This window comes from Chiroxiphia lanceolata, chromosome 10 (assembly GCF_009829145.1).
Source record: "Chiroxiphia lanceolata isolate bChiLan1 chromosome 10, bChiLan1.pri, whole genome shotgun sequence".
Lineage (NCBI taxonomy): Eukaryota > Metazoa > Chordata > Aves > Passeriformes > Pipridae > Chiroxiphia > Chiroxiphia lanceolata.
Window position 1 is genome coordinate 12,901,042 of NC_045646.1, and position 22,966 is coordinate 12,924,007.

The 22,966-nt window shown below is 52.6% G+C and overlaps 1 protein-coding gene across 1 annotated transcript in view; it reads right to left on the reverse strand.

Moving 5' to 3' along the window:
* Positions 1 to 3,579: 3,579 nt before the first annotated feature.
* Positions 3,580 to 22,966, reverse strand: part of XXYLT1 (xyloside xylosyltransferase 1) — a 28,265-nt gene continuing 8,878 nt past the window's right edge. The window contains exons 3-4 of the mRNA XM_032697496.1: positions 16,976 to 17,108; positions 3,580 to 4,714 (exon numbers count right to left, since the gene is read on the reverse strand). Of these exons, the coding sequence (XP_032553387.1) occupies positions 4,318 to 4,714; positions 16,976 to 17,108 (530 nt within the window). The 3' untranslated portion in view covers positions 3,580 to 4,317. The remainder of the gene's footprint in view (positions 4,715 to 16,975; positions 17,109 to 22,966) is intronic.

Here is a 22,966-nt window from a genome sequence, read left to right on the forward strand (position 1 = left end):
CCTTCAGATAGGCAAATTGTCTAAATTAACGCTGAGGCTTTAGGTACAATACAGCTAATGCCTATGAAATACCACAGGAAGGTAATTTGCTCCAAGCACTCCCTCTGGTTAGCAGCTGATTAGTGAATAAATAATTTCCAGAGGAGAACTGCACAAAATGAACCCTGATGGCACTGAAAGGCTAACAGGACTGGGCAGCAATTTCTTTGCAATTAGTAATTAAAGCCACAGAGGCTTGTGATGGTCAGAGACAGAGCTACTGAAAGCCTGGCTGAAATATTTACAGGTGCTGGGGAATATGTCCCTCCGTGGTTCTGCAAAGCTTTTGAGGAAAAGCTCACAAAACAACACAGCAACTCAATAAAAATCTGCATTAAAAGGAAAAGCCAGCTGTTGCCGACCTGTGTCCCAGGCTTACTGCTCTTTTTTTTTTTTTTGCCTCTTTCTGTGTCCATGGGGGTAGATTTCACCACCCCAAGGCAGAAGGGTGGTTCTGGCACCCACCTGCTCTGCTGCTGCCAGGCATTTCTCAGCAAAGGCGAAATAACAGGTTGGTTTTTTATTTTTTTGTTTTGTTTTGTTTTGCAAAGTCAGGAACTCCATCTTAGCGCTGAAAGCCGTTGTTAAGGTTTGTGTTATTCTTGGCACACTGACCGAAGTGCGCTGGGTATGAATAGCAGAAAGCTGAAAAGTAAATATTGTATCCTCTGGGATCAGCAGAGAGGGAGGGTGGTGGTATTGCTTAATGGAGCACCCCAGAGCCTGTTTGGGTTAGGCTCATAGTAATTGCTCCCTAGGTGAGTTTATACCAACAATTGATCGTTTCAAATGGGAAAGAAGTACAAATGAGTAAGAGAATAAACACTGATGGTGTTATGAAATGCAGGAGAGGAGAGCAAAAATCACAGGCAGCTCCAGTACGGTGGGCAGAAAACCAGGGATACTGTTTGTTCTACATGCAATTTCTCACAAATGCTGAATGATACAAGAAATTGAATTTTCTCCTACAGCTCAAGCTACAGAGCTGCTTTCTCCAGCCTGGTCTTCTACAAAGAGTTCAAGGAGACCCCTTTGCTCTCCCATCTCCTTCTCTGTCCTGGAAAAACGTGGGGCTCTTGACATGAATAGCACTTTGCTGTGAGCCAGCAGGTGAAAAGACAAGGAGCAGAGAGCCAACAGGCATGATGGAGGAGCTCTGTGCCCTTCCACAGGCCCTGGCTGGGGCCACTGCAGCTCTCCCATGGGTGTAAGGCCCATGGCCAGTGGGGCATGGTCCCATCCCTTGCCACCAGCCTGTGCTGGTGGGACTGGTCTCCTGCTCCCCACAGCTGTGTCCCCCCAGCACTGTGTTGTCACAGCAGTGTGTCCCTACCTGCCACTCACCCAGGGTTGCCTTTAGCCTGCCACATCTCCAGAGGGGGTCCAACCAACCCATAACTAGGCTCTGGAGTCTGCAGAGGCCCTTTCTTAGGTGGGGGACCACCGCTGTCCCAAGGACATGGTGCCAGCCCCCTGGGGACCAGGAGCTGCCTGTCAGTCCCAGTGCTGCTGCCGCAGGGTCACTGCAGCAAACCCCCAGTGCCCACGGGCAAACCGGTGCTGCTCAGTGCTTTCTGGGCATCTCTCACTGTGCCTGTGCTGGCAGCTGCTGGTGCTGGCTGCCACAGCCCCAGGCCATCGTCATAGGGACCAGGAGGGGATGCTCAAGTCTGACCTTTTGCGCCTGGAGCAGCATCTGCCTGAGGACAGTGCTGGAGGACAAGGAAGGATGGAGATGGAAAGTCCCTATTCTTCCAGGAATTACCACTGAAGGAAAGGCATGGGATGGCCCATCAGTCACCAGCTGGCTGGGCACTTAGTGCAGGAACTGCCTGTGGGGGGTGAGGGCTCCTGAGCAGGCGGTGCCCTCAGGGATGCTGTCACTCCGGCCAAGCACAGCAATCTCTGCTTCTGCCCCAAAGCGGCCCTTGTGGCAGCACCCTCTGAAAAGGCTGAGCTGGCAGCCCCAGGCTGCCACTGCGGTTTCTGCAGCTGAGCTCATTAGTGCCTGCAATCAGCAGGGCATGAAGGGGAGATAATTACACAGGCAGCACGGCTCTGGCTACGTGCAGGGTCTATATATAGCACCGTGCGGGTCCGCGCTGCCTGCGGTGCTTAGTCACAGCCCCGGGGACCATGTGGGTCCGGATGGGGCAGGCACTGCTGTGTGGGAGCTGTGGCACTGGGCTCTGTGTGGTGCCTGGGGAAAACTATCCAAGCTGAATTAAATGTTTCACTTAACTACATTTTTCCTAGCTGAAAAAAATGCAGTGAGTTTCCCAGTGGACTGCCATTCTGCAAAAAATGAAAAAAACCCGGACTTTATTTTTGGAAAAATACCTCAATGAAAGGTTCCAGCCTGGGGATACAATGGTAGGTGTACCCCCATCACAGCCCCTGGAACCCCACGGAGAGGGAAAAGTGCTCCCAGCACTGTGGCAAGCATCCCCTTGTCTTCAGGTGGAGGATGCCTAACACCTGGTCCAGCTCCAGGGGTGGCTGTGGGGTAGGGGGGCACCTGGCCCAATGCAGCCCTGGCTCCCAAGGTGTGACCCTGTGGCACCCAGTGTGGTGCTTTTGGGCCAGCCCTGACATCCACAGCCACCCCAAAGCTGCTCAGCCACTGGTAAAGCCCTGTTTGCCCATTACCCCACCACTCCCCAGTGCTGGTGACACAAGCCACCTGGCCTGTATTTCCAGCATGGCCATTTCCAAACTGATGGCAAGGTCCTGCCCTGGCATGTGAGGCCCTGGGTGTCACTGGTGCCACCCATGTGCCCTGACCAGCAAGAGCAGGGCTGAGTCCTTGCAGCAGCATCCCTTCTTTGCTGTTCCTTCCCCGGGGATGTGAAAATAGCTTTTGTGCTATTTGGAAAGGGATTGGTTCAGCACATCAGAGAGGCAGGGTCAGGCTGCAGCCCTACCACAGCCTCATGTCTCTGCACATCAGTTCGAGGGAGGAGAGCCTCTCCCTCAATAATGATAAGTTCATTCATGGGCACAGGAGAAGGAGCCCAGAACACTCCTGCCAGACACGGTGTGCACCATTTTTAGGTTAAGCCATAATTAGGTCTCCATCCCTCTCTCTTCCACGTGCATATCACACAGATGCACACACTGGCACACACAGGCACATGCTGGCCAGGTGTAAAAGCCAGGCTGGAGGTGGGTTAATGCACTGTGCACCTCCCTGACAGAGACCTGTGCAGGAGCTCATGCCTGCTGGCCGGGCTCACCGAGGCAGCATTTACTGAGGGAACAGCATGCTCAGGCCTGAGGCTCACTCATTCACAGCACAGGCAGTTCCCAGCTCCTTCCAGACCAACCCCAGCTATGGTGGTGATGATCTTTAAAAATCCAGCTTGTATGCCAGACAGTTTATTTGCATCACTTGGGTGGAACAGATGTGGGATAAGCTATGTGGGGCAGCACATTCAACTGCCCAGCAGATACACATCAGCTACTTTTTAATCATGATAAAAGTAGGAAATCTCCTATTGCACAGGACTTCAGTTGTGCCGCAAAAAACAGCCGAGCAGGTCTGACATCTGCAGCTTTATTTCTGTACAAAAGGTTAGAGGCAAAGCTAGAAAATGAATCTATTGGTACACGCTCACTGAACGCTTCTAGGACAAGGCAGTAAAGCTTTTATTGCTAAGAAGAACCAATGGACGGCTTTAAAGCTCATCTAGCATTCAATTTTTGTTTGTAAGTAACCCAATTTAAAGCAGTTTTTCAGTCTTTAAAGCCTTCTTGCCTTTCTGGAATGCTTAGAAAGGAAGATGACCTGAGGATGGTGTCTGCTCTCCAGAGGGACCAGACCAGTGCTCTGCATGAGGTGCAGAAATGGGCCACTGAGGAACGACAAACAAAATCCAAGTGCCTGCTGTGGGCTCCTGCTGACCATCCAAGGTAAGGCTGCACAGCACCCAGGGAGCTGCACCCTGCCATGGGCAAAGGCAGCAGGCTCTGATGGCCCCTTGGCTGTCCCCATGTCCCAGCAGATGTGGCACAGACAGGCACCATGGACTTGCCCCAAGTAGAGCCAGGAGCTAATCTGGACAGAGTGACTGTGGATATCCTGCTCCAGCAACTGAACTGCCCTTCCTCCTGAAGGGATGAAGTTACAGGCTGTGGGATACTGAAAGCTCTTGGGATCCCCAGCAATTCCCCTGGGATGCAACAGATCAGAGCTGGCCACCCTTCCCGAGGGACTGCTGGTGCAGCCACTAAGGTTTCTGCAGTCAGAGCTGCTCTCAGAGGTGGTGGGTGGGTGTTCTAGTCTTCAGGGATCGGGGTGTTGCAGTTCCCATGGTAAATTTTGACCTCACCCTCGCACTGGAAGTACTGGTCAAACACGTCGCTGTATCCATGGTCCCTCCACCACGTGCAAAGCTGCCTGTTCCATGTGCAGTCAAGCACATGGAAAAGCTCTGGGTGCTCCATCCCCACCATAGTGAAGAAATCCTGGTCCCCAAGGTGGCCCTTGAAGTGGTACTTCTCCGTCAGCTTCTGCACCATGGTGGGCTCCAGCAGCTGGTTGTAGAGCTTGGACTGCCTCATGGCTTCCAGGTTCAGGAGCAGGACACCACTGTTGAAGCCTGGCAGCCCATCAGGAGGGGGCTCCCCCACTTTGGTTTGGGGGTTCTCGCGGCGATACTGCCAGAAGGTGTGCCTGGAAAGAGAGGAAAAACAGGAACAGGGGAGTCAGGGAGTGCAGCCTGAAGAGCAGCCACCTCAAGTCTGGGCAGGTCTGGATCACAGCACAGGATCTACCACCCACCCAAGGGATCTTGCAGTGCCTGTCTTCTGTCTGGAGGCACCCAGCCCCTCGGAGAAACCACTGCTTCATGGGCTGCCTTTCTCTCCGTCCCCCTGCACAGGATATTGCCCAGACCTCAAACCACGCTGTTTACCACATCCTAGAGCCCGTTTTGTTTCTTACCAGCATCATTCTGGTGAGCCAGCTGGACACAGGATCGTGTGACTGCTCACATGGCTGTGTGGGGAGACAAAACCACATCCCCAGTGCCTGGGGTGAACCACCAGGAGTGTCCCCATGGCTGGTACACACCAGAACTGCAAGTCCTGCAGTTAATGGGATCTCAACAGCACATTGACAGCATTATTATTATTTGATTATGGGGAAACTCCGGATCAAAGATGGGCCTCAGTCTGAGGCTGTGCAATTAGAAGACTTGAAATATATCTGAGTGTCAGAAAAACTTCTTCAAAATAAAAAGAGAAATCCAGTGGCAACATCTCATTAGCTAAACAAGCAGTGCCTTCAGCGCTTGCAGCCCTGGGAAGGTTCAGCTGTAGCAGCTCTGGCAGACACAATCTTCACCAGCTAATTTCCAGCTACCAAGGAGAAGAGAGTGGTGCAAGTCTAGTAGTAAATAAAACTAACTCCAGAGGTGGATTCAAATGGGAAAAATTTTGATTACCTGAGCAAGCAGCCCCAAAATGTTTTTGGCTCCTTCCTCAGCCCTGAGGCAGTGAATACACCTCACCATACATACACTGGTTGCTCCCACTTGCAGGAATTGAATTCATCCCATGCTATTACCCAACTACCTGGGGTTGAATCTGTCCCCAAAAATCACTCCCACTCAGTCTGAAAATCTTCTTCCCCGCAAGCAGCATCCTCTGCTGCAAAGCTGAGCACCTGAGAGCTGTCCAAGCCTGTGGTTTCAAGGAGGGCAGGAGGGACCTATGACCCCCCACCACCATCTGATAATTCAGGGCTGCCAGCACTGCCATCTCCTTCCAGCCCTCACACTTAAGGGAAAGTTACAGCAAGGTTCTTTTACACCTTGCTGTGAAGATGTCAAGGAGAAACACTATTAGAAAGAAGAAGCCAAGGCTGCCACTGGTTCCTCTTTGAATCTGTCAGACACCGACTAAAGTCTCCATGCAGCTCCAGGCAACGAGAATTTGTTGGTAGATGGTGCAGATTTAGAACCCAAAGGTTTAAAGTGGCCTCATTAATGACGTAAACCATGAACATATTTTTAATTTCCTGATCTGCAGAACCACAACCATCATGCAGCATCGCTTCCTTACAACTTTCATTTAGATGCTTTAGATTCAAAGCACTGATATTTCCTGCTTCATTAAGGGTCTTTACACCACTCCTTTTCACCTGATTCAGAATGGAAAGGGTTTTTCCAAGTGCCAGTTTTCCACAGAAGGAGGGCTCAGTTTTTGGGCAGTCATATCCCCTTTCCTGGGAAAGGGGACTGGAGGATGAGCTGCCTCATTGGATTCCATGGGCAGCAGTGCTTGTTGGATCTAAAGGGCAGGGAAGGGAAAAAAGGGCTCTGCCTCTGCAAAGAGCAGTTGTGTCTTGGGGAGAGGCAAAGACAACTCATGGATGCTCCTGAGCATCCAGGTGTTGCAAGGCAAAGCACTCCCCACCCAGCATTAGAGGGAAGCTCAGCCTGCAGAACAAGCCCCAGCTGTGCACCAATCAGCCTCCTGAGGTGCTCAGGTCCAGGAGTCTGAACACGACTGGCTCAAGCTCACCTCTGTGTACTCTGTTCTCTCTGCTTCTCCCTAGCAGTGCCTAGAAAGCCATTCCCATGCCCAAAAAGTTAAGTTGGAAGCAGACAGGAGGGAGAGGGTGAGCAGTGCGGCAGAGTGGGGCACCTTTCCAGCTCCACAGCAGTGAAGCTGACTCTTTTGATATTCTCACCTCCAAACACACGCTGCCCAAGCTAAGAGACGAGATTACAGCCACTGCAAGCACCTAGGATAAGGAAAATGCAAGCAACCAAGCCCTCAGCATTGCCAGGCCATGGCAGAGCAAAAGCAGATCTGTATCAAATGACTCAATTTTCCAGCAATGCCTCTTCCCAGCAGATTACTCGTCGAAGGCTGATAACAAGAAAGGAGCAATGTGCCCTTTTCTGCAGGAAGAGGAGACAGACTGACAAGCAGCAATTGTTCCACCCTTCCTCCCAGTGCTGGCGTGACAGGGCCGTCCTCCCCCGCCCGTGCCTGCAGATTGCACGGGAGTGGGGCTGGAAGGGAGGATAGGGCCATCCCCAGGGAGCAGTGCTGAGGTGAGATCCAGGATGTGATGAGCTGTGGGTGGCTCCGCAGTGCCGATGGTTCGGGAACTTGCTCACAGCCCTGCACAACAGCCTTGCCAGTGCTGGGCTCAGGCCAACCAAGGGAAAGGTGTTCTGGCAGGGCTGCTGGCAGCAGCTGTTTAGCCTGGATTTTTCTTGGCTTTTGTCCTTCTAATGGAGGGGTTTAGTGCTGTCCTGCGGGGGCCAGAACAGAGAAGAGTGTGGCTGAAAGGCACCTGCACCCAGTTGGAAGTTGAAGGAGTGGTGCCTATGAGAGCATTGCTCTCTTTGGAGGTGATGGAACTGGGGAAGCACAACCAGCCAAACAGGTACTCCAGCCTGCACTCCACACCACTCTGTCCTGCTCAGCATCACCCCTTGGCACCCACCTCAAATTCTGGCAAAACATGGGGGAGAAAACCCAAAGGGCTTGATGATTGTTCTGTCAGGATGTGTCCCTGAGACAATCACCAAGGAACTGAACCCCAGCTGCAACGGAAATATCTCCCTGGCCCAAGCCCCTGGAGTGGCTGGGATCTCCCCTGGAACAGGCGGTTCAGGCAGGGCAGTGTGCCAGCAGCCTTGGCTCCAGGGTGCCCTCCTCTCTGTGCCCCTAGCAGCGAAAGCCTGGGCAGGAAGGCAGCCCAGAGAGGCCAGTCACCACCAGGATGCATCGGGGCAGGAAGCTGCTAGCCAGGAGAAGGGGAGGGGAAAGGAAGAGGAGGCATTTTTGGCTTTTGTTAACCACCCTGACCCCTCTAGATGGGAGGGAAAAGAGGTGACCTGTGGCCCCAGACCCCGTGGCATGGTGCAGGGGAGCCATGCAGGGCTGCTGCCACGAGCACCCGCCTGCAGCCCCAACAGGCTTTGCTTTGAGGAGCTGTTTATAAACAGAGCCGGCGTGTGCTAGGAAACATCTGGAGAAGAGCATTTCCAAGCATTCAAAGGCCGGGCCCAGGCAGCCCAGATAAAAAACCCTGCTTCCACCAGGACTTCCCTTGCTGGCCCAGCACAGGGCGCTGCGGCCGCACCTCCCCTGCCTTGCAGCCTGTGGTCACGAGCCCCAGCTCACAGAGCTGCCATCACACTTAAAAATGCCTCAATGGGATCAGCTGCTAGGGCAGAGGGGACTGCTCCACCCACCAGCTGTATTCTGCAGGTCCTTCTCTTGCTTTCATGCACAGCAAGGGACAAACAGTGCGTAGGGGGAAGACTTTGTCCAAATGCCTGATCTTCCACTCGTTCACTTCAGCTCTGGGCTATGGGACAACTTCCTGGGATGAGCTGGAAACAGCTGGTAAAGCAGCTGGGTGCCCTAGCTGGCAGGAAAGGCGAGAAGGAGGGGTTACTGCCAGCTGGGTGACCAGTAGCAAGATGAAAGCACTGGCCCCACAGACAGCACTGCTGGCCTTGCTGCTGAGGATGTGGAACCTCGTCACGAGGCTGCACCTCCAAGAATGCAGACAGCCTGTGGGATCCCCCCAGGCAGCTGGGGAACTGAGGAGCCAGGTCAGAAAGACATGAAATGAAATGAGATGCTGGACTAGACCCAGGGTGGCTGTGGTTAGAAGATGCCCCTGGAAGGCTGTAGGGTCTCTGAATGCCACTGTGCACCATGCACGTGCACTGCATGAGCCTATGCAGTGTGGTACCCAGGGAGGAAGGCTGCACAGCTTCTCCCTCATCAAAGGGGGAAGCAAAGGCAACAGTCATGGGATAAACCCACAAAGATAAGGGATCTGAAAGATTCTGGATGTAATAAATGTCCCAGAATCAGTAAACTTCTTGCTGGAGCTCACTGGTTTGCTTCTACCTCTTGCCAAGCACTGGCAGAGTTTGGGACAGCTGCCCAGTAGAGCAGCAGCAGCAGCAGCAGCAGGCCAACACCCTGAGGACACACTTTGTCATCAAGCCTCTCTCACAGGGGTCAGGGGCTGAGGGACCCTGAGCCCCATCCAGCCGGGCACAGAGCTCCTGGCACAGAAGGGAAGCACGGGCTGCCAGCTGTCCCTCTCTGAGCCCCATCGACAGCAGCCCTGCCAGCCCAAACACCAACTAAAACAACAAGTGCACGCTCTTGCTCCCTCCAAATACACTGTTCAGTTCCTGAGCCAGAACACAGATGGCTGCCGGCATTATCCAGCTGGAGCTGCTGGCAAACACGGTGGATCCTGTGCAATGAGCAACGAGGCACAAGGACTGTGCTCTGGGCTCTGTGCACTGCCAGGGCTCCCCCAGGGCAGACAGGAGGACATGGCACCTGGCCATCCCTGGCCAAGCTGCCCACGTTAGTGCCTGGTACCTGTGGGGCCTTAGAGAGCTGGCCACAGAGGGGGATGGGATGGGATGGGATGGGATGGGATGGGAACCCCAATGGGAAGTATGTAGTGTCCTGATGGGGACAGGGGGATGTGTTTGAAATGGAGGGGGAGAGAGACCAAACAGAGGGGGTCCCCTGACAGCAGCTTCAGTCCTGCCTGGAGGAGAGGGTGCAGAGAGTGATGGAAGAGTGATGGGAATGGCAGCATGATCCATTCATAGGCTGATGGTGGCTTTCCCCCTTAGCCCTTAGAAAGAAGCAAGAGCACAACCAAGAAACCTCCCTGCACCCTTCTCCTCTTGGCTAATCCTTACTGTGGGAGGCAGCTGCCAGCCCCTTACCATCACTGTGTTCAACCAGAATTAACCCTCAGGAAAGGCCATCTCCCCTTCCTCCAGCTCCTCCCACCTCCAAAAGCCATGTCTGCAATGAAGGTGGGCCCTTTCAAGTTTCTGCTGCAGTTGGAGAGAGGCAGCTGCCCCGGGGCTGCACTCAGAGCAGCATCCAAACCCAGGTCCCTCCACCCGCCCCAGAGCTGCCGGACCTCGGCCAGGCGAGCTCAGCAGCTTTGCAACAAAGCAGCCCTTGTTGCTAATTGCTTATTTTCCATGTGCAGTGCTAAACCTCTTCGGGAGCTGGGGCAGTGGGTTCAGTACCAGCCTGGTCCAGAGCACCTTAGCTGAAGCTGAGCAGCTTGTGTAATCCAGGAAATCTCAACTCCATGCTTCCTGGCAGCACCATGTACTCAGTGATGTGCAATGGCATCACCAACACAGCATTACCCCTTGCCCTGCAGGGAAAATTGTCACTCTGGGGCAAAGCAACCCCAATTCCCAGTCCGGGACAAAGGGCAAGATGTGTTGATGTGCACACCAGGACCATCTTAAGCTCTTCTGATGAGTTCAGGGTGAGGGTCCAGCTCAGGCAGGGCCTTCAGTCCTCACACAGAAAACACTGATGAACAGACAGACTGAGCTCTTCAACGAGGACATCAGTAATTCCTTAATAAACTTCTCACGCAATGCACAAATTATGTCTGTACAGTGCTGGTCTCTACTACAGTGCAGCCTGCATGCCAAACTTTTAAAAGGCCTGTATTTAGAGCAGCAAATTGATCCTCAATGATGACATTTCTGCGTGGACTTGGTCCAAAAATGGGAACATTTAAATAGATGATGAATGACAACTTGAGAACACAGTTGGCGAGTGAAACCTTTCCTTGGGACACAGATTTTCAAGGGCGGCCCTCCTCACCACTTAACATTTTTATACCCCACACTGGTGCTAAAATCATCCTCTGAATAGAGGTGGGACCATAAATCCCTGTCTAGGTCGCATCATTTTCTTTCCCTCTACAGATAAACACCCGTGGCACTGGCGGTGCTCCGGAGCGATGGGCTGTGCGTGTCAGTGCCGGTAAAGGATGGGGGGCAACCTGTTCACAGGGGCACTCCAAAAAACTGTGGGCCTAATTATGGCCAAAATGGCAGATTTCTATTAACAACTGTGAATGAACTCTGCTCCAGCAGTGTTCTCCTGCCTGCCTCGGAAGCGCAGGCCGCCTGCCTGGGCCTCCCTTGCCTGCTGATGGGGCTCTCAGGAATAGGGGAGATGCCCTCCCTTCACAGAAGCTCACCCGCTGCTTAATATTACTAATAGCATTTGTGCTAATCAATGCACAGTTGCGGTTGTCAGATCTTGTCCAATTTATTCATTGTTTTTAAATAACATTTCAAGTTTGCTTGGTAATGGGAATAAGTGCAACAGGTCCTACATATTAATGTTATGCACAGATGTAAACAACACAACCCTTTACTTCCTTGGATAATTTTTTTAATCAGAGGTAAAGCTGAATTCCTGAAATTAATTCTGCTGCCAATTCCTTGCAGGTTCTGCTTGCTCTGTAATTTTGGCTGCTTCGTGGCAGCCATTGCCAAACAATTCCTAGAACCATTTTCCCCATGTGTCGAACAGCAGCACTTACTACAAATCAAGTCAAAATCTTGAAATGATTTCAAATCCAAAGTGCACTGGTTCTGGGGCTTGCCAGGACTGTGGGCAGGCAGCAATGACATCACCATGGCACAAATGCCAGGGCACAAACTCTCCTATCTTCGCTGACTGAGGGGCTTGGGGAACACAGAGCCCTTTGTGGTTGCCAGCTCCTTGCTTCCCCAGGGCAAAGGCACTTGTAAAAGAGTAAAGTCGCCAAATCAGGGCAACCTGCCTGCTTGAGGAGTCCATGAAACCAGACAAACTCAGGCAGGAGGACCTGCCTGCTGGAGATGGTTACATCCAGTTCTGGAAAGCTCCATCCCAGGCAGCAGCCCACCTGCACTGCTATATCTTAGAACCACCACCACTGCCTCAACCGGCAGCCAGGGAATCCAGCTGCTCCCTGCTTGCAGCTGTCAGCCGTACTTTGGGGTTTTTTTTAGATTCCAAGAGAAGGTACAGGACGTACTGTCTCAGCCCAGACTCTGACAGCCTGGCCTGGCTATGGATTCAGCATTAGCCTGCTCACAGCCCAGGATAACTCCTTTCCTCTTCCAAACATCTGAAAAAGTGACTTAGCACCGCTGCTGCTGAGCTCCCAGCAAACACCCAGCACTGCAAGTGCTGTGCCTCCACGTTTGGAGGCTGCACAGTCCTGCTCCCACTCACTAATGTGCTTCTCAGGGTTATTTTACCAGCTCTCAAACAAACAAAATGTGTGACAGAGCACACGGCACACCTTACAGCAGCTCCTACACAATCACAAACAGAAACAAAGCTTTTCCTTTCCACAAAATAATGTCCTGTTTGTGGTCTCCCTAGGTTTTAGGCAGAGGCAAAGGCAAATGGCCTTGCAGCCATACAAGAACCCAAGTGTCGGTCCTTTGTAGTCTGTAGCTGTCCTTTTGATGTAGATATCCTTTCCTGTTGGATAAACTTTTACCATTGCCAGTACTGTGGATTCCCAAGCTGCCTCCAGCTTTAATTAGCTTCTTGTCACGGGGGACAGCAGTGAAGAACTTACTCAACAGCAGGAATGGAGGCAGCAGCCACCCTTCCAGCCCAAACTATGTGCATTCTTGGACCTGTAAACCTCTGGGACCTCTCCTGAGGTCCACCATCACAGCAGGTACCTTCTCCCCAGCTGGAGCAAGGGGCTAAAAGCACCCATCCGAGGACCTGTGGGTTAGGTGCTCCCTGTTGCCAGCAGACCATTGCTCTCCAAGGGGAGCAACGCAAGGGCAGTGCTGAGGGCTCCAGGTGGTGCTGGCACTGGTGGGCACCTAGAGCCAATAACAGCACCAGCACTGCTTAGGAACTGAAGAGGCTGGGACGGCTGTGGGGATGGGAACAGGGAGCACGGCGTGGCACAGCGGCCCGGGGTCAGCCCGAGGCCGCCGAGAGCAGCTGTGCAATCAATACCACTGTCCTGCTTCCTCTCACATACCTCCAGCGTGACCAGAGGGATCATAACCAGGAAACTCGGTAAGAAAAGGGCTTAAACTCTGCCTTTAGTAACCTGAGCGTTTTCAGGACATTTTGGGGAGTGCCGCAGCATTTCCCCACTCTGCTCCTCTCACAAGGAGAGGAGCTTGGGGCTGCTTTGAAATGGAGAGGCTTCACCTGGCAATCACACAGCTCCATTGCAGCCAGAAGCACGGCTAAGCCACTCCACAGGCCAGGCACACACCCTGCACACACCCTCAGGACAGTGACCTGCCTGGCCACTTGCTCACTGGCTTGCAGGATGCATCTGCAACACTTGCCTGCACATTTCTTAGCAGGACTAAAGAGAGAGAGCCTGGGCTCCTCAATTTGGCCAGGATCTGCAACATAAATATTTATACAGAGCATCATCACTCACCCCCTGTAGCCTCATGAACAGGACACTCCCAGCATGGCTGAGCAGCTGAAATGCTGCAGGGGACATCGGGACTTTTAATTAAGGTTATGACTTTGCAGAAGCACTTCCTTGCATGGAAAGCCTTTTGGACCATGCAAACTTCAGCTGCAGATTCTAGTCTTTCCATCAAAATCATTCTCACTGAAGCCAGAGCTCCCGATCTTGGCTGCAGTGTGAATCCTGTGTACTCAGACGCATGAGCAGGCACATGTCAGCCTGGGAAGAGGCTCTGCCTGCAGGCCAACACCCAAACATCAGCCTGGCAGGAGGCATCCAGCACTGCCATGGAAAGCCCACAGGCGTCTAGGAGCCCAGTGCACAGTACCTGTGTCCTCAACAACCCCACCGGGGGGGGGCAGCCTCTTGTGGGATGAAGCTCTGTCTGCAGCCCCATCCACAGAGGTGATGACCACACCCCATATCACACATCAGATCCAAAACCTGCAGGAAGGACAACATGCATGACCCACGGACAGAGTGCCTCTTTCCCCTGCCACAGCTGGAGAGAAGTAAACCTGACATTGATGGCCTCAGACCTCAGATCACCTCCTGCACCTGACGTGGGCTCCTGTCACCTCCCCCTCTGCATCCAGGACGTTCTGCCAGACACCACAGGGTGATCCATGTCCAGCTTCAGCAGGAGCTACTGCTCTCCACAGGCCACTCCAACCCACCCTGAGTGACCCAAGGGACAGGCCAAGCCCAGACTGTGCAACAGTTAAATCCCAGTGCTGGCCTTGCAGGAGGACCGGGAGATCCTGTTGCTCAGAAAAATGCATTTGTCTAAGACAAACAGAGGCCGGGCATTGTTTCAGCATGAGTCAAGCGAGTGGAAACACTCCCGTGCCATCCTGTTTTGCTGTCTGGAGGTTTCCCCTACCTTCAGGATGTGCAGACAGGCTCCGAGACATTTCCGATTTTCTGTTCTCTTTCTCCTCTGTTTCCCGTGAGTGTCTGTGCCCAGCACTGCTCGGTGCAGCAGCGCAGCAGCCCAAGCCTTCTACAGCCCCAACCTGTGCCTAGAAAGTACAGCCTACAGCCAGGCAGCCGACAGGAACAGTGCTGCTTCCCAGAAAACAGGGCACCAGCTACAAAACACACCCATTTGCTTCCTCTGATGGGCCAAGCAGGTCACAAGGATCCAACACAGCCAAGTCAATTGATCTCCATCCATCTTCTCCATTGCTACAGAGAGGGAAACATGGCACCCAGACCCTTCCCAGCCATTGGCTTACCCTGCCCCAGGGCTGCGAGTTTACAGCTCCGTGAACAAGCTCAGGACAGCCCTGCTAACTCGCCCCAAGCCCTCTTAGTGCTCTGGGACAAAGCTGGTGCTGCTGAGAGCTGCGTGAAATAGGGAGGAAAACGTGAGTGCCAACAGAGAGACCCCACCATTACCCCGTAACCCCCCTCCACCCCCACAACCCCTTTCCCAACTGATGCTTCAAGCCTGCGCACGTGGCAAACCACACGGCTGGAGCTGGTACCTCTTATTTCACACCTACGACGCGTTTTTATCTTGCTAAAAGTGTACAAATAGCAAAGATTTTTTTTTTTTTTTTTTCTACAAAGACAGTCACGCTTTGTCAGTTCGTGTTTGTGTCTGGAAACCCTTTTAGCGGCAAGGTGTGAGCCCCGGGGGGCGCAGGGCTCGGCGGGAGGGCAGCCTGGCGTTTGCACGGCTCGCCCCGCCACGGGTGGTCTGGCGACAGGGAGGATCAGGAACTTGTTTTCACACGAAGATCAAAACAACACAAGAAGAAAAGTACAACATAGCCCAAAGCGACCCAGAACGTCAAAACTGCAACAACAGAAAGTTCAGCCCAAAAATGCAGCCTGTGAGGGCTGTTATTGCTTGGCTTGTTTGTCCCCACCACAGGCGGCAGGAGGGGGAGAACACGGCTGTGGCTTGGGTCAGGTATTCAGCGCTCAGCCCCGTGATCCCATGCCTTGTCCCCTGCCATGCTGAATGGCTCTCCAGCAGAGCACCCCAAAGCTTAACTCGGTCCCCTCCAGGCATGCCCGGCCCCACAAACCACATCCAGGCAGCGGAACACCATCCCCACTCCCTAGTCATGCATGGAAATAATGCAAAACCCTGCAGAGATGAAAACACAGTGATTCTGCCATGGACTAACTGCAGGCAAACAAACGCCTGATTTATCCTGTTCCAGGCTGCAGCACTAACGAACGGGACCGGCCCTGCCGGGCAGCACTGACCGAGGCTGACACTGCAACAGCCCCGCGGCCACACTTGGCTGCGGCTGCTCCCTCCATCCCCCTTTAAGCTCTAACAATTGGATGTGATTAACTGGGGCTGGATTTACCATTCTGGGCACCAAAATCCTGCCAGCACACCCAAAGCAGATACAGGAGCCCTCCATGCTCCCACGCTATGGAGACAAAACCTTAGCATCCCTGTTCCTCTAGTCCCAGCTCTCCTTGCCAAGAGTACAAACCAAGAGGGGAGGTGACACTTCTGATACGGACACAGAGATGTCTTTTTCGAGCCCAGGAACAGTGGTGACTTCTGTAGTTTGAGCAACCTCATGCTCTCAGCTGACTTAGGCTACGAGGAAGTGACTGGTGGTGATTAATGACCATCAATCCCCTGCTGATGAACTTCTCTCTGTCTCCACCCTCATCCCATCCGGATGCACATGAAATAAGAACAGCTGCTTCAGATCGCTGCAGCTCAGCCCTTGCCTAAGAGTGCTGCTGGTCATGTCTTAGGAGGTTCAGTAAGGAAGCAGGCTTTCAGTAGGGAAGGAAAAGACATACAGAGCTCTTCAACTTTTTTGTCTTTCCCCAAGAAATTTTCCATTAGGATTAGCAAATCTAGCCAAGTCACCTCAGATGCTCAAACTCAGCTCATCTGAGAAGCCATTAAGGCATCCTGAGTTGATTATCTGATTTACTTTGGATTAAAACAAAACCTGAGGTTCATCCTTGGAATAATGCAGGCTAAACTAAACCAATTTTTTTAAGCACTAGCCTGGAAATATCTGTGTCCCTGAAACCCATCAGCAGTCCACGACTGGGAAGGACTGAGCCTCCCCTCAGTGAGTGATTCCCACCGTTAGCTTCCACCAGTCACTGGCTGGTGGACCAAGGGTCTGAAAAGCAAATGACCATGGGGTCACCCTCATGCTTGCAAGCCCAGGCCACCAACAGAGTTGTCAGTTTGGCCTTCTCTGAGGGAAACAGAAGGTGCACTCACACTCCAGGGACCCAGAACCTCATTGTTGCCCAAACTCAACCCCTACTCTCTGCAATCTTCACAGCCGGAACCTCTGAGCCCCAACACACACAGGTGCTCCAGAATGCAATCACAGCCCCTCAGCAGGCGTGGCTGGGCAAACAACGCCTCTAGCAGATGCACTATAGTCCAGGTATGGCTTTTGGCACCAACAACCAGGAATTTGGCTCTGAAAGCCTTGTGATGGTGTGTGAGAACAAGTAAACAAACAACAGCAACACTGTACACTTTGCTCATACCTACCTACAAGTTTCAGATTAAGTTCCCCTGCTGGGATTAAAGCAGGAAGACCATTTAGCCCTAGAAGCCCAACCTGAGTTGAAGAGAAGACATACCAGCCACCCACTGCCCACACCCTGGTCCCCATAGGGAGGGAGCTTTACCTGTACACTGGTTGCATTTCCCTGGCAATTCCAATCACTGCTCCCTCTGGGAAATTGTCAAACTCATCAAACAGGTCTCGGATGTTGGTCTTGTACTTCAGGTCCAAGTCTACCTGGATGATCTGTGTTATTTCTGAAAGCACAAAGGGGGAAAGTCAGCTATATAAGACAAAACTGTAACCAGTGATTACCAGTGGCTACCTGATGAACTGCTCCCCGTGAGGATTTGGTGCATGGTGAGCATTCAGCTCCATGGGCAAGACTCAGCCAAGTCAGGGCAAAACCAATCCATCTGCAACCTCTGCATGAAGCTACTGACCTTCAACCATCACGAGAGCCTTTATCACTGTGTATTTTAGGCATGATTTACCTCAGGAATACTGTCTGGTGACTTCCTGCTTCTATCCACTCCCTCCTTCCTTCCAGAAGACTGTTTTTCCATATGACTGACAAAAACAAGAAGCAGCTTCAATCCAGTCTTCTGCAGGAGCAGCCACACAAAACCCCATCCTCACTTCTGCTACCCACTACTGGGAAAACCTGCCAACTCCATGAGCATTTCCCACCTCAAGCCCAGAAAGCAGCCTGACAAACCAGAGCAATTCCCATCACAGACATCAGGCAGCCACATGACACATCCAGGATCACCTGCACAAGCCCATTAGCTCCCAGCAGGTTACCACAGCCTTCCCCAAAGGCAGAAATTACAGAGCCCTGCCTGTACAGCATAGCTGGTAATCTGCAGCAGCCTGGAAGACTTTATTCTCGCTGGTGGTCAGAGATAAGGAGAGTTATGCAGACATAGAAGCATCTTCCACTTGCAGTGGGAAATCAAGAACAAGGAGAGACTGGACAACATCATTACCAAGGCCAGGCCTGAGCTCAACAACAGGGTCAAGCCTCTGCCCAAATTTGTCACCTGTCTCCGCTGCAGGACATGAGACTGATGGATGGAGATGCTGCCTGGGAGAAGGTACAGGAGATGTGCCTTGTCAAGGCTGTTTGTCCCATGTGGATCTGGGGATGCTGTATGGATTGCAGCAGGCCCAGTACAATGCAGCAAACACAAACACTGCAACAGGTCAGACCATCAGATGGATTCCCCCAGCCACAGGCAAAGCTATGAGCATCTTCAGCCCTCCTCAGGAACTGTGAGTGGAGTGGAGCCATCCCCCATGGCATTATGTAATGCCACCGCTATTTATATGTGTTATAAAAGCCAAGAGCAAATTGGCCAGGTTGCTTAGCACTCGGCACTAATTGGATTGTGTCAACCTGTTTCGGCCCCACTCATCATGCACAAGTGCCCTTACAGCTCCCTGCAGGCTATACCTGCCTGTCACCACCACTTCCACAGCAATTAGCAAACCAGGCCCTCATCCTTCCTCCTGCCCAGTACCTGCAGGCAGGAGGACAAGCCCTGCCTGCCCTCACCTTCTGCTGCCTGCATCTGCCATGCCTATGGGCAGGGTTTCCCATCAGGCTGGTGTCACTGGGGCAGTGCCAACACTCCAGCCTTCCCACCACTACAGTTCCTCACTCCCTCATGCTCAGGATAGGCTGTTGGCTACCACTGGGCTGCTGAGAGCATTGCTCTGTTTTAAGCCCCCAAAGCCATCACTGGGACTAGAGGCCCAGAGAGCAGCCAGGCACCAGCAGCTATCGCCTGGCACGGGAGTGCAGCTTCGCCATTTCAAACATGCTCATCACTTGGTGTTTGTGTTTCAAGCAGACGATGGGCTGTACAGCAGCTCTGAATTTTTTGCAGATCTTGCACTAATCCGGGGCTCTTGGCAATTGGTCATACCTACCATGCTGTCCTCATTTAAGAATGAAAAGGCCCTGTGAGGTTAAGCAAGAAATATACTGCTTATTCTATGAAGCATCCAAGCAGAAATATAAATCAAGGAGAAATAGTATCTAAGATACAACCCAGGCTGTATCTCAATTTATTTTTTTAACATCCATCATGCTCTATCTGCTAAAGGGAAAGGCCATGCTCTCTTCATCCAGCAGTACGGCAATCCCCAGGTCTACCTAGTATTTACCATCACCATAATCCTCTGTTTGCAAAGATTTAAAACCCAGGCGCAGTAATTCACCACAGGCTAAAGCAGGTCTTGACCTGAAAGCAATTTCCCCCAGGCTTCCGAACTGCCTTAGAAATGGCCAGTGCAACTCAAGCATGTGAATAAGCAAAGCAGCAGATTTGTGCAACAAGGAACATGACATGTATCCCAAATACACCAAACCTCCCCAGTGGTCCATACCACAGCAGGGCAAAACCCCAAAACCTTGATGCTACTGCACTTGAGAATATCCAGACTGGTCACAAAACTCCAGGGCAAGGAGACCTCAGAGCTACAGCACAAGCTCAGCCCCAAAGAAACGCAGGGGTAGCCTGAGCCCTCCAAGGTACTGCCAAAGCCGGGAAGAGGGGAAGGGGTTCCCAGGGGGATCCCAGCACAACTACGCCCAGTGCACAGCAGCCTTCTGACGCATGGTCAGGTTTCAATTAAATCAGCTGTGAGGCACGCCATCCGATTGTTCTCTGAAATTACAGATGAATGCCAACTGCAATTAATCACAGCGGAGAATGAAAGCTGAGCTTGGAGGAAGCTCCAATCCCAGCCCTGCCCGCCCCAGCACCCCAACAGGTGAAAAGCTCCAGAGGGTCCCCATGCAATCCAGAGGGTGCTGCCCAGCAGCAGCATCTGGCCATCCCCAAAAGCCTTGGCTGAGCAGGGAGCAGGGCACGAGTGCAGCTGCGGTGCCAGGCAGCGATGCCAGCACCACAAGAAGCCCAGCATGGAGACACACTGTTTATTTACACAAACACACTGGGTTCTCCATCCTGCCCTTCATTAGAGGCTCCCTGTGTTGGGCTCGCCCCCGCACACTGGTCCCATGCTGTGCCAGCAGAGACCCCAGGAAACACTCACTAAGAAATTAGACCCAGTAAGCATCAAGTACTTCTTATTTTCCTTTTATCTTTTTCTTTCTTGTTTTTCTTTTTTTTTTTTTTTTTTAATTTTTCTTTAAAGCAAGCATGAACTGCAACACTGCAGACACAACTGAGCATGGGTGACACTAAGCACCACTTTGCCAGATGCAGCTTGCACGTTCAGATTAATGGCTGAGATGATTTCTCTGACTGGGACTGGCAAGGGGCCAGGCACTAATATTTATGATGTATCAAGTGCTTTGTCCTGGCTGCCATGTGGGGGTGGAGGAATAGCGTGCTCTCTTAGGCATAAACTGCTTGGAGGGATCCAGCTGGAAATGCAGGGAAAGGCTGAGAGTGTTCTGCTCAGCAGTGAGTTTTCTAACTTTGCCATACTGTGTATCACCCTCCATTCTGCTCAGCTCCAGCTCTTCCAGCCACGGCATGGAAAGGGGAGCTGTGCCACTCAAAGTAGAGATGGTCTCCATTAGCAGTGACAGCTTTACAACACAGGTTGGCCCCATTAAAAGCTCATAATGTTTTACTGCAGCCTTATACCAGCAGCCACAGCAGGGCTGTGCTCCAGGTTTGGCTCAAATCCTCCCTCCAGCTATGTCCAGAGGATAAAGGCCAGCTCCAGGGATGTATGATCTCACAGCTTCATCCCAGCAAGGGGGCACAGGCAGGCAGAAGTCACGTCAACCCCCCTGTGTCCTGCTGCCCTGCATTCTCTGCCAGGACCCAGCAGAGCTATGCCAGCACATGGAAAGGCACCCCTTGTGTGTGTGTGCTGAGGGGCCTGGTGGGTTGTCTGGATGCTCTGAGTGACGTCCAGGAGTGCCTGTGGCAGGGGACAGCTTCTGCAGCAAGTCTGACAGCCCTTGCCAGGAATCATGGATGCCACAGCACAGCAGGGAAAGAGAGGGCATGCAGCAAGCCAGGCCACCCACCAACACATGATGAGAAACTTAGGAGGAAATTTGGTCTAGATGAGCAACCTGACCTAGTGGGTGGCATCCATGTCCATGGCAGTGGGGTTGGAAACAGATGATCTTTAAGGTCCCTTCCAATCCAAACCATTGTATGATTCTATGACTGTGTAAATGCTCTTCCCAGAAACATCAGGCAGGACCATGAGTGGCAGCAGGGGGCACAGGGAGGAGAAGAGCTGCTTTGGCCAACCAAGCCAGAGCTCTGGGGATGCTGTGCAGTGAGAAATCCTGCAGCAGCTCTTACCCCTCCAGGGCCCTTTTCGATGCGCTGCCATTGTTCAGAGCAGCCTATGGATGGGCAGCCTTGAACCTGCCCGTGGGACAGGACTACATTTCCCTAGCCTGAGTTGAGAGGATGGACTGAAAAAAATGTAAATAGTGAATTTAGAACTACGTGACAGTGGATGGAGGGTCAGATGAAGAGGCAATACAAAGGGTGGAGTCTGCACAGAGCAACACAGGCTGTTCTGCAGCCAATCTCATTTACACTCATCCTAACAACTTTGTATGAGGGTCACTATCCTGGCAAAGCTGAACCCACACAGCAGGTGCAGGGCTGGTGTGCAAGTGTTGGTCTTGGCTCCTAACCCCCCACTTCCATACAAACTATGCCAGGTCTGGGGCAGAGGCATGTCACCACTGACGTGGAGAGGTGAAAAGAGTGAACCTGTGTCCAGGAACAAAGAGTGAAATGGAGAGCTGCCATCTGCAAAGGGCAGAAGCTGTCCAGCAAACAGTGTGGTCTAAATCACTGATAAGTGAGCAGTGGCTTAATAGTTGTAGAGTAGAAGCAGCAAGAATTGAAACCTCCTGGAGGTGGTGAAATTCTCCAGCCCACTGACAGACTCACTGTGGCACAAACTCAACCCTCTCAGAGTACAAAACCCTGCCTACAGCTGGTCTGGCAGTGAAGATGCTGCAAGCAACAGTGGGAGGGCAGGAGGGGACAGGCCACTGCCCTGCCAGGCTGCACTGTGCCCAAATCTCACACACACTCCTGAGGCAAACACCTGTCACCAAGGCTGGTGGTCATTTAGCTCTGCTCTGGCCATCATCTGCACTGGCATCTCCACCTGTCTTAACAAATCTGTTTTTAAGAACCTAAACATTCTGATGCCCCATGTCAAGGAGGAGAGACTCCAACACAGAATCATAGAATTGTTTGAGTTGGAAAATACCTTTGAGATCGAGTCCAACTGTTAACCTGGCACTTGGCACGTACTGGGAGCACCCTGACCTCCCTGCACCTCCTCTGCATCAAGCAGCAACTTCTGGGGCCAAAGGCCAGCACCTTAAGAGGCGAGACCAAGGAGGACACTGCTGGGATTGCCAACTGTGCCACGTGAGCTCCGTGACCCAAGCACACGGCTTCGCCTTTTTCCATGCAGCCAGCAACAGCCAGTTGGGCAGCACAAGGAAGCAGGATCCCCCTCCAGCCTACAGGAGACAGCAGGGGGGGAGGTGGCTGGGCAATGGTCTGGAGAGGGCAGGGTGATGGGCAGGGAGAGAGAGCTGCTGGAGGCAGAGCAGCTCAGAGACCCTTCTGCTGGGCTGCAGCATGGGTGACACTTTGCAGCCAAGGGACAGGAGTGTCCCCTGCTGGCTGCAGCTCTGGGTGTTGCAGGACTGCAGTGGGGTCTGGGGAAGGGCCAGGGGGTAGTGGTGCATTTTGCCGCTTGACTTGGACCATCAGAAGGAAGAGGGCCAGGTGGCCCAGGCTCTTTGAGTTGGGGTCAGAAGGGCTGGAGGGCTCAGGTCTGCTGGTCTGCAAACACTGGGCACACCTGGACAGCTTCCCCTCCACCTCTCTGCATCTCTTTGAGCTTGGCTCTTACTACCAATGTTTTTCTTTAAGTCAGAAAGTTTTTAGCTGTCCCCACCATGACAGGGCAAGATCCCAAGGATGGAAGGAGCTGTGAAGGACCAGCAGTGACTTTCAGACAACTGCCCTGGTCAGTAAACCTCCTGGAGCAGGGCAGCAGCAGCCCCTGCTCCAGCGGGCAGTGTTCCTGCCAGCAGCAACACAGAGACCCACAGAGCTGCCCGTGCTGGCTG